General features: G+C 42.1%; 1 protein-coding gene across 1 annotated transcript; it reads left to right on the top strand.

The window, feature by feature from the left end:
* The first annotated feature begins 7512 nt into the window (after positions 1–7512).
* Positions 7513–8201, top strand: LOC115671379 (pathogenesis-related protein 1-like). Its single transcript, XM_030592922.2, has one exon. The coding sequence runs from the start codon at positions 7539–7541 to the stop codon at positions 8055–8057; it is 519 nt and encodes a 172-aa protein (XP_030448782.1). The 5' UTR covers positions 7513–7538; the 3' UTR covers positions 8058–8201.
* The last annotated feature ends 2330 nt before the right edge of the window (positions 8202–10531 follow it).

Here is a 10531-nt window from a genome sequence, read left to right as displayed (position 1 = left end):
AATCATCTTTCGAACTGTCACCATTGGATGACCGAACAAACACACCACTATTCATTGTGGATTTTCCCATTCCATATTCTTGAGTATGAAAATTATATCCATTTATGAAATATGCTGGCCAACTTCGAACTCTTAACTGTGGACCCCATGACAGATAATGTAGCAATCCTTGCCCTCCAAAGTGTTCATAATTACTGTGAACCTAAGGTTACACATGCAAAGTTAATAATATATATTTAACTAAATGATGTATATAATTTTAATAACTTGGTTTTGATCCATAGGCAACTTACATATGTCTTGAACCATGCTGCAAATTGTTCATCGCACAAACGGTCAAACTCATTTGGTTGTAGTCCAAACATTGAAGTTTGGAAAATCCTAATATTAAAAACCATATCATTATTAGCAAATATTTGACACGCAAAACATATATTTACAAATTTACACTTACTTGAAGTATGGCTCGATTTCTGGATAGTTCAGTAAAATATAAGTATGGGCTGCATGAAGTTCTTCGCCTGATAAGTAACGAAACTGACATGCGCCGCTTGGTCGACCCAAATAATTGAAAATAGAGAATGCTGTGCAATTGGGATCAATGGGACCCTCATCATTTCTGCCTGCTCTCCGCCTCTTGCATTGAACGTGCGGCTCAAAATAGTATGATGCAAATGTCGTCACTTCTTCCACAATATATGCATTACAAATTGAAGCTTCAACATGTGCCTTATTCTTCACTTTTTTCTTCAAATGATATAAGAATCTAGTTGAAATAGAAAGAAGCTTATCGGGACATATTATATGATAAACTCATTTGAACTGTATTTTAAAGAAAACATTACCTCTCAAATGGATACATCCATCGAAATTGGACGGGATCTGCAACTTTGGCCTCATAAGGCAAGTGAACTAAGAGATGCTCCATCGAATCAAAAAATGCTGGAGGAAATATCCTTTCTAAGTTGCAAAGAATAATTGGAATATCTCTCTCTAGTTTTTCCATGTGCGATGCTTTTAACACTGTCGAGCAAATATCATGGAGGAAATTGCTTAATTCTGTAATGGCGCCCCATACAAAGTTCGGTAAAACTTCCTTCAAAGCTATTGGAATTAGTCTTTCCATCAGGATGTGACAATCATGACTCTTCAAACCTGTCAACTTGCATTCCTTCAAATCAACACATCTCCCGAGGTTCGAAGCATATCCATCAGGAAACCGCACAGATTTCAACCATTGACAAACAACTCGCCTCTGCTCCTTATCCAATGTATAAACTGCTTTCGGTTTTGGTCCCCTGCTGCTTGCATCCACAGCTAGTATTGGCCGATCGCAAATATCTCTCATATCTTTTCTTGCGTTCAAGTTGTCTTTTGTTTTTCCGGCGACATCCATCACAGTATTTATGACATTGTCGAAAACATTCTTTTCTATGTGCATGACGTCAAGATTATGATGAATAAGATGGGCCTTCCAATATGGTAGATCCCAAAATATACTGCGTTTTGTCCACTTATGTGTACTTCTGTACGCAAAAGTCGTGCCGTGCGGGTTTTCAACAACAGTTGGAAAGTCCTGCACACGCTCTCAAATTTGATTGCCAGTCAACCTCAATGGTGGACGCGTTCTTTCAGTCCTATTCTTGCTGAACTCTTTCTTATTCCTTCTGAAAGGATGACTTGACGGTAAAAATTATCTGTGACAATCAAAATAGCTAGGCTTCTTTCCATGTTTTAATCTAAATGACTTTGTCCTCTTCAAACATATCGGACATCCTAAGATCCCAGCTGTACTCCATCCAGATAACATTCCGTAAGCTGGAAAGTCATTTATCGTCCAAAGAAGGGCAGCCTTCATAACAAATGTTTGATCGGTAGAAACGTCATACGTAGGGACACCTTCAACCCATAGCCGTTGTAACTCCTCAATCAATGGTTGCATATAAACATCTATCAACTTTTTCGGATTTTGCGGCCCTGTCATGATCAATGTCAAAAACATATAAGGTGTCTTCATGCACATACCGGGTGGAAGATTGTGCGGCGTTAAGATAAGCTGGCCAGCATGAATAACTTTTTCTGTTCTCCCAAATGGAGCAAATCCATCGGCACGAGACCCTAACCCGATGTTCCGAGGCTCCATTGCAAACTCGGGTATGTTCTGTCAAAATGTTGCCATGCCTCCGCATCGAAGGATGACACATTAGACCCTCTTCGTTTCATGATTTGCATGCCAAGTCATGTGTTCGGCGATGGCTTTAGACGCATAAAGCCTTTGCAATCTGGGGATTAAGGGCGAGATAAAACATTTGCTTGCATGGTTTACGCTTCTGATTACGACTCGGCCTCCTGTTAATCTTGTACCTAGGTTGGCTATAGAATTTGCAAGATTCTGCATTTTCATCATCTCTCCAATATATTATACAACCCCTACTACATACATCAATCCTTACAACCGGAAGACCTAAGTTATCCACTAGCTTTTTCATATCATAAAAATCACTTGGCATGTTGTTATCACGAGGCAATGATTCCCACATTACTTCAACAAAAGAGTTGAAGCAATCCGCAGACACATTATGCTCTGCCTTGATATTTAATAGTTGGGCTATCACCGATAACTGAGTGTGGTCCTCACAACCTGCCCATAAAGGTTCATCTGCTGCTTTCAAGACATCCTAGAACTGATTAGATTGAAAAGTTTCATTATACACATTCTCCTCAAAACCCGTTACTCCTATATCTTCCAATTGTGAAGCATGACTAGTACCCACTTGTTCACGTGTAGGAGTAAAACTAGTACTTGCATGATTTGATTCTTTGACAAAATTATAACTAGCTGCATCAATCACCATCCTCTCGTATGGGTTCAATTGCTCATAATAGCCACATTCTTCCCTAACTAAAAATTAGTCACTTCTTCCATATCCTTCATCAGATATAAATGGTTTACCATGGGAAGTCCAATTATAATAGTTCGGAGTAAACCCAAATCTAATAAGGTGTTCTCTAACTTGATCACACACAAGAAATTTACCATTACCGTACTTTTTACACGGACACCTTAACTTATTTCCATCCATAAACTCATATTTACTACTAGCAAAGTCTAAAAATAGTTCCAACCCAGTACGAAACTCATCTGTCAATCCTTGACGTCTAGGTAAGTTCTTATTATACATCCAAACCCTTTCTCTGTGCATTGTGTCTGTATTAAAATAAAAAATTCTGGTAAAATATTTAAAATATCATATCTATTGTTCTTAATTAAAACCATAAAATTTTGGAAATTATAATTTTTGTTATTCACGCAACAATTAATATGAAATTGCAAAAATAGAAAAAATTACAATGTAAAGAAGACTTACCCAAATATTTGACTGAAATATTTGTAGGTGAAAGTGATCAATTTGATGAGAATTGCAACGTCCACTTGGATTGCGAGACCTTCAATTAGGCACATACCCAAAAAAGAATAATCACTTAAGAATCATTTTTTAATAATTTTTAATGTGCGATGGAAACGGAATGTATCCGTCGCAAATTTGTGACGGAAAATAGTATCCGTCGTAAATTTTGCGACGGAATTTTCATTTATTCGTTGGAAATTTGCGACGGAATCAGGTATCCGTCGCAAATTTGCGATGGATACTATGTGCCGTCGCAAATTTGCGACGGATACTATGTGCCGTCGCAATTTTGTGACCGATACTATGTTCCGTCGCACGGAACATAGTATCCGTCGCAATTTTGTGACGGATACTATGTTCCGTCGCAAATTTGCGACGGATACTTCACTCCGTCGCATATTTTGCGACGGAATTTCCATTTATTCGTCGCAAATTTGCGACGGAATCAGGTATCCGTCGCAAATTTGCGACAGCACATAGTATCCGTCGCAAATTTGCAACAGAATTTTCATTTACTCATCGCAAATTTGCGACGGAAACTATTTCCGTCGCAAAACGGCGTGGCCGTTCGGCCTCATCCAAAGGCCGGCGAGGTGTCGCCGGTCGCCGGTCGTTAAACCGGTGATGCATATACAAAAAAAAAAAACAAACATAAACATATATTAAAAAAAAAGAAATTACAATGCAACGACGAATAGTCACGAAGCTAGCTATGACACTTACCGGTACAAAAGCTTCACCAAGATTAATATGTGCGTGCGCGGATTTTGCTGATTTCAGACATATGAAAGAGGGAGAAAAACGAGAGAGAGCGAGAGAGAGAGATAGGGTTGGAATATCACGGGCTGATAAACTACGAATTTGCGACGGACGTTGTTTTCGTTGCAAATTTGCGACGGACTTACAATGCCGTCGCAAATTTGCGACGGATTTTGCGACGGTTTTATTTTCCGTCGGAAATTTGCGACGAACGTTTTTCCGTCGCAAATTTGCGACGGAATTTGCGACGGATTACATTTTCCGTCGCAAATTTCCGACGGAAAATAAAACCGTCGCAAATTCCGTCGCAAATTTGCGATGGAAATAAACCGTCGCAAATTTGCGACGGAAAAACCTTCGTCGCAAATTTCGTGTTTTTTTGTAGTGGAGGTTGACCTCGCCCCGTCATGGCGAGGTCAAGCTCGCCGGCCATGGGCAACGGCGAGGCCTCGCCCAGATCTGGCAAGACCTTGCCGTCGCTGGGTGAGGTCAAGCTCGCCCGGCGACGGCGAGGTCTCGCCAGATCTAGCGAGGCCTTGCCGTCGCCCATGGCCAGCGAGCTTGACCTCGCCCAGCGACGGCGAGGCCTCGCCCAAATCTGGCGAGACCTTGCCGTCACCGGGCGAGCTTGACCTCGCCCGGCCATGGCGAGGTCGAGCTCGCTGGCCATGGGCGAGGTCGAGCTCGCCCAGATCTGGTGAGACCTCGCCATCGCCGGGCGAGGTCTGGCGAGGCCTCGCCGTCGCCCATGGCTGGCGAGCTCGACCTCGCCATGGCCGGGCGAGGTCGACCTCGCCCATGGCCGGCAAGGTCACCTCGCCGACGAGCCTCACCCTGGTCGGTCCGGCCAGGGGGAAGAAGGGAAAAAAAAAAGGAAAAAAACTATTAAAATAATGCCACGTCAGCCGCGCCGGCCAAAAGTGGCCGGATGGACTGAATTGGCACAATTATAAAAGGTTTAGGACTGAAATGGTAAAAAAAAAAGGTTTTAGGACTTTTTTGGTAATTTTCCCCCTATTAGACCAAGAGTTTATTGCTCTTGAGTTGGGAATCATTTCTTGGTGGGATAGTCGATGGGTGTGAAACCAAAGCCGTTTATGTCTCTGCAGTTTGATTGCAAAGCTGCAAGACTCGTTGCTAATAGAGCTTATGATAGCAAGACAACACGCATTCATTTTATCCTAAAACTGTTATTGAAACGTGGAGTTGTATGGATCAATTATGTGAACTTAGAAATGAATTTTGGCAGACTGATTAAACCTTTGAAAGGAAACAAATAGTTGAAACATCGAAATGTGACTTATGCAAATTTTGAAATATCAACAAAAGTGGTAACACAACCTGTGAATGGAGATCTCATGAAGTAGGTTCTTATGGGTACCAACAAGTCACCTCTTACCAATGGGGTGATTGGTCGAGTGGTTGAGAGTTCCTGACCTCAGACAGTAAAACTAATGAGGTCCCAGGTTCAACTCCCACCGATCACATCTTGGGGGCTTACCCGTTGGCATTGGTCTTGTACCCCACCACCCCGAGGAATAGTCCATTGCACGTGAGATACCTCGGTTATAAAAAAAAAACAAGTCACCTCTTGATACTGTCGAACCAATTTATTTTAAGTCCCTCCCGTGGTGTGTGATCGGTGTTGAAATGCATATCATACGATGATGAGTTAAGCTCCTAATGAATGGACACATCCCTTATGGGTGGTGTTTTTATTTGCAGTGTATACTTGATGGCATCACCTATAAGTGTGGAGTGGGGCCACTCTCAATAATCAGGGGTACGCATCGCCTATCAACGCAAACCCATGTTGAGCGACATAAATTGTTTGGGGGAAGGGGTGTAACGTGGTTTGTGAGAACCCTAGTTTACAATAAATCATCCTTTGTTTATAGAAGCTATAAGCTTTGCGATGGTCCTATATGTTGTTTTTCATTTTTCTGGGCCTGGTTCATAATCCAAAATATATTAGATTCGATGCATTAGCCTTTAGTGTGAAACCAGCTTTTATCTCTTCTTTTCATTAATCAATTTTTTGAAATATGTGGGGAAACGTTGTGTAAAGTATTTCAATAGCTTATTTTCCTTGCATTCACTTATCCTACATTGCTTCGAAAGCTCTCTCACATTAATTTTATTAATGGGTTTATTTTTATCTATCCTGATTACAACAAGAAAAATTTGTCAGGATCGCGCACATGAGGTTTGGCTGAACTTAGTGTAAAGTTCGATTTTGCGCCTCTGCGCGAGATATTTGCGAGGGCTAGTTTCTTGTTACCAATTTTTATTTTGAGACCTTATCTGGTTACCTCTTGTGCCTCAAATGGCCCTCGAGTCTTCATGACCGTGATTCTCACCTCCAAAGAAAACTATATTTCACCTTTCGATATGATTCATATCTTACATGGTTGTTCTCCTTTAACAAGCCAATTGCCGAAACAGAGCTTCGGATTCTCTTTGACTAGCCCGTCATCTCTCTTATATGTTCATAGGGTACGCCGGAAAATCCGCAGATAAGCCGAGTGGGCAATGCAGTCCATAAACCAGCCCCTAGAAGAGCATGAGGAGGGTCGTAGTGTGTCCTATGCAATGTCAGCGTGAAAACGCTTTTACAACACGAAAGAGAGATTGAACAAATCCTTCTCCTTCTCCCTATCGCTTTCTCAGTCATCGCGGCGGGTGCCGCCTTCTGTACTTTCAGCGGGCAAAGCTCAACGGTTAGCGTCTTCTCTTCTTCGGTAGAGCGGCAGAAGACTTCTTCAGTTCAGGAAAGAGAGGAGATTAAAAAAAAAAGACAGATCTTTCCCACTTGCCGCATCAAGCGCACGTGACCCATAGTCGCCATTGTCGCGTAAGACATGTCCATAGTGGATTTCTGGCCACACCCACATGGACTCATGTGCAACACAAGTTACTTGTATTCTATCATGAACTGATCTTATCAACGTGCCCGCCATCTTTGATTTCCGTTTGACTTATAACCCCATGTGTCAAGACTGCCAAAAGGAACAGTACTTCCCAGTTTTGCTGCTCGAGTATCGCAACTGTCGATCGCGGTGGCGGCGTCCAAACCGATCCGGAACCTTATTATATGCGAAAATCCTTGGGATATATGATAAGATAATGACCGGTAAGTTCGTTAATCATAAGGTGACAATCATTGATAACCCCGTTTCCCAAGTTGCAAGTCAACCACAATCCCACACTCTTCCCATTACTTAACGTGGTTTCCGCCTCTGATACATCCTTCGCATTCAAACCCTAGCATGTGAAATGATTCCCCACCGTACCCATATAAATATCATTAGCTTTAATTAGTGTTTAACATCAATCTTGATCGAACCCTTCTCTCTTTCTCCTTCTAGCATGGCATTGTTTTCATGTGGCCTATTAGGAGCCTTCCTCCTCCTCTCTTCCTTCCCATCCCTCACACTCTCGGTGCCGTCTAGACGTCTCCTGGCCACTTCTAGCATCGTAATCCAGCAATACCTGGAGCCGCACAACGCCGTGAGGTCGAAGCTCGGCCTCCCGTCCCTCCAGTGGAGCGAGGCCCTCGCGAGCTATGCCTCCTGGTGGGCCCACCAGCGGCGAGGAGACTGTGCCCTTGTCCACTCGAGCATCAACTGTGGAGAGAACCTCTTCTGGGGAGGTGGCCATGCGTGGAGGCCGTGGGATGCCGATGCCGCGTGGGCTGCCGAGGGACCCTACTACGACTACGGCACCAACACATGTGCGCCGAACCGAGATTGCACGCATTACACGCAAGTGGTGTGGAGGCAGAGTCTCCGAGTTGGGTGTGCTAGAGTCATTTGCGTGAACGGGGACACGTTCATAACTTGTAACTACGATCCTCACGGTAATGTGATAGGCCAAAGGCCTTACTGAAAAAAAAATAAAAATTTGGAGGTTGATTTGGTAGAATTGATTCAGTTTTAGAGGTCGATCCTCATGATGTATCGATTTTGTGCGTAAAAATACTGATTGATAGACTTTCAAAATTCCTCAAACTTGGGAAGTCTAGTATTGGAATTCATTGAAGTCGACCTGCAAGGAAATCTCACGCCTGTGATCTGCAATTGGTTAGGTTGACGGGTGTTAGGCCGGTGATTGAGCGATATGTCGTCAGTTGGTTATGTCGATGAGCTCGGATCTAGGCAATATATTCTCTTATTCTTCATTAGCAAGTTTGACGAAGCACTTATGACTATATTCGCAAAATTGTGAAAAACTAAAAATTGACGGCACCTTTAATTTTCAATGTACTATTAATGGGAGAAGTTAATTTTTCTACGGGAAGCAAGATGGGAAGTAAGATGTACCCAAAAATTGATACTCTATAGTAAATAGAAGAAAAATGGCCAACAAGCATGCGGCTTTATTGGTAAAGGGATTGGGATGTAGGGTCGGAGAATACAAGGTCCGGGGTTTGATTTCCGTGAGCACCGTACACGCATGTACGTAGAAGAGAGGAGTGAGATTGCAATCAAGGAAGAAAAATGAAAAAGAAAAGTTTAGGTTACGTGTCATTGATTAACGTACAGGACAATGTGTCACACTTTTCATAAGGCTAAAGAGAAATTTAATTGTCTTTATAGTGCAATTAACTTCATCCATCCACTACACGAGAAATTTAGAATGTTTTTCTCGTTTTCTTTTATTTTTTGAATTGTACATATGTGTTTATTCTCGACTATTGAAAAATATATCAAAATGTCCGTCTAATTATTCATTTTTAGCAAAGAATTTGTATGGTAGCAAAGGAAGAAAATAATGTGAGTTTTTTTTTTTAAATTTCTCCATTTAATTAAGATTATGTTTAGCTTATAATGTTGCATGAGGAACATAAGCTAACTGCACATACTCGTAAAGCGTCCATGAAAGTAAGTATATATTATGAAAAGAAAGCACGAGGAAGGCTCAAGATTCACATTGAAATTTAATTTATACTAATGGGAGTCCAACAAAAATTATGAGTTTGAGCTCGAGATTGAAAAACTTCTAACTCGAATCTTTTACTCCATCGTCATTGACAACGAAATGCTCCAACTCTATCCTTGATCTTTTGCTCTCTCGTGATTCGTTCATAGGGTCGCTCCAAATCGATTTAATCGTAATCGTTAAAGATAATGGGTCATTTAAGTGCAGAAAAATCCGTACTTGAGCATATTCTCTAATTTCAAGTCAACCTCGAGCCTCGAACCTCACCTTTTCTCGATCGAAGGACTTCTCTAACTGATCATATCCTCCAACTCCATCGCGCTTAACGACAAAACGCTCCGACCTCGTCCTTGATCTGTGGCCGTCACACCGGTTTGTCGGGGTCGTCGCAGACCCGCCGGACCGGGCCAATCGCGATCGGGGATCGGGCCCGCCACAATTATCGAGGACGGCGGGTCCCATAGCATCCTTGACGATCTTTCTAGTGGCTGCCAAGTGTCATGCGGTTCACGGGCATCATTACTGCTGTCCGTGAAAGCTAAAATTCTATTGGGCCAGGCCAGAGTCGGAACAAATAACCCAATTCGTGTGGGCCCGGCCCAGCCTCACGCACACCACTCATTTGAGTCATTTCTTTCTTTCCTTTTTGTGACCCTCGTTTTCTGGTCATTTTGGCCTTCAAGCGAAGTTTAAGCTAGAAAAGGAACTTCGTAAGAGAAAACACGTGGAACAGAAAATAAATCAAAAGCCAAAATATTAAAACGTTAATGTAAAATTGGTGGATTTGGCACATTATCACAAAAAAAATCTCAAATTGATACATTCGGGACACATTTACCTTATACAAATTTCCGTATTACAAAAAACCCTAAATTGGTCGCGCCCGTGAAAGATGCATGATTTTACTCATCCGACGTGGAAATTCGGTATAAACTGGCTCTTTAAAGACATCGTTGACTCGTTGTGACAAGTGCACTGATTTGAGATTTTTTTCATACAAAAATTAGTATGGTAGATGTGTCACGACGTATGAATTCAGTATTTTTTGCGACACTATTCCCTATTATAATTGGCTAGCCACTTCAACAATATAAACAGCTAGGGGTGTTAACGGTTCGGGTTTCCATGATACCCGAACATATTTGGTACATGTGTGTTTGCGACCCAAATTGCATCCCGAACCGTATATGTACCCGAACCAAAAACATGGTTGGGGTCGGGGTGTAAAACATAACTGTGAAGGGGACTTTCTTGGAGGGCATTTTCTAGGAGGAAGACAGATGGATGGTTTTCAAGTGTTTTCGAATACCCCACTCGAATCGAAACTGTTTATATACTTGTTTTTAAATCTATTATCTGAACCGAAAAAATCCTGACCTGAAAATTTCGGTTTGGTTTGGGTCGGTTCCAGTATTTTTGAC

Source organism: Syzygium oleosum, unplaced genomic scaffold, assembly GCF_021117445.2.
Source record: "Syzygium oleosum isolate NSW1041296 unplaced genomic scaffold, Sole_v2.1 Sole_v2.16, whole genome shotgun sequence".
NCBI lineage: Eukaryota > Viridiplantae > Streptophyta > Magnoliopsida > Myrtales > Myrtaceae > Syzygium > Syzygium oleosum.
Note: the sequence above shows the minus strand (reverse complement) of the source record. Positions and strands in the feature narration are given on the sequence as shown.

What these genes read in the sequence shown, in the direction of transcription:
- LOC115671379 (XM_030592922.2), top strand. Translation starts at nt 7,539, where the DNA reads ATGGCATTGTTTTCATGTGGCCTATTAGGAGCCTTCCTCCTCCTCTCT.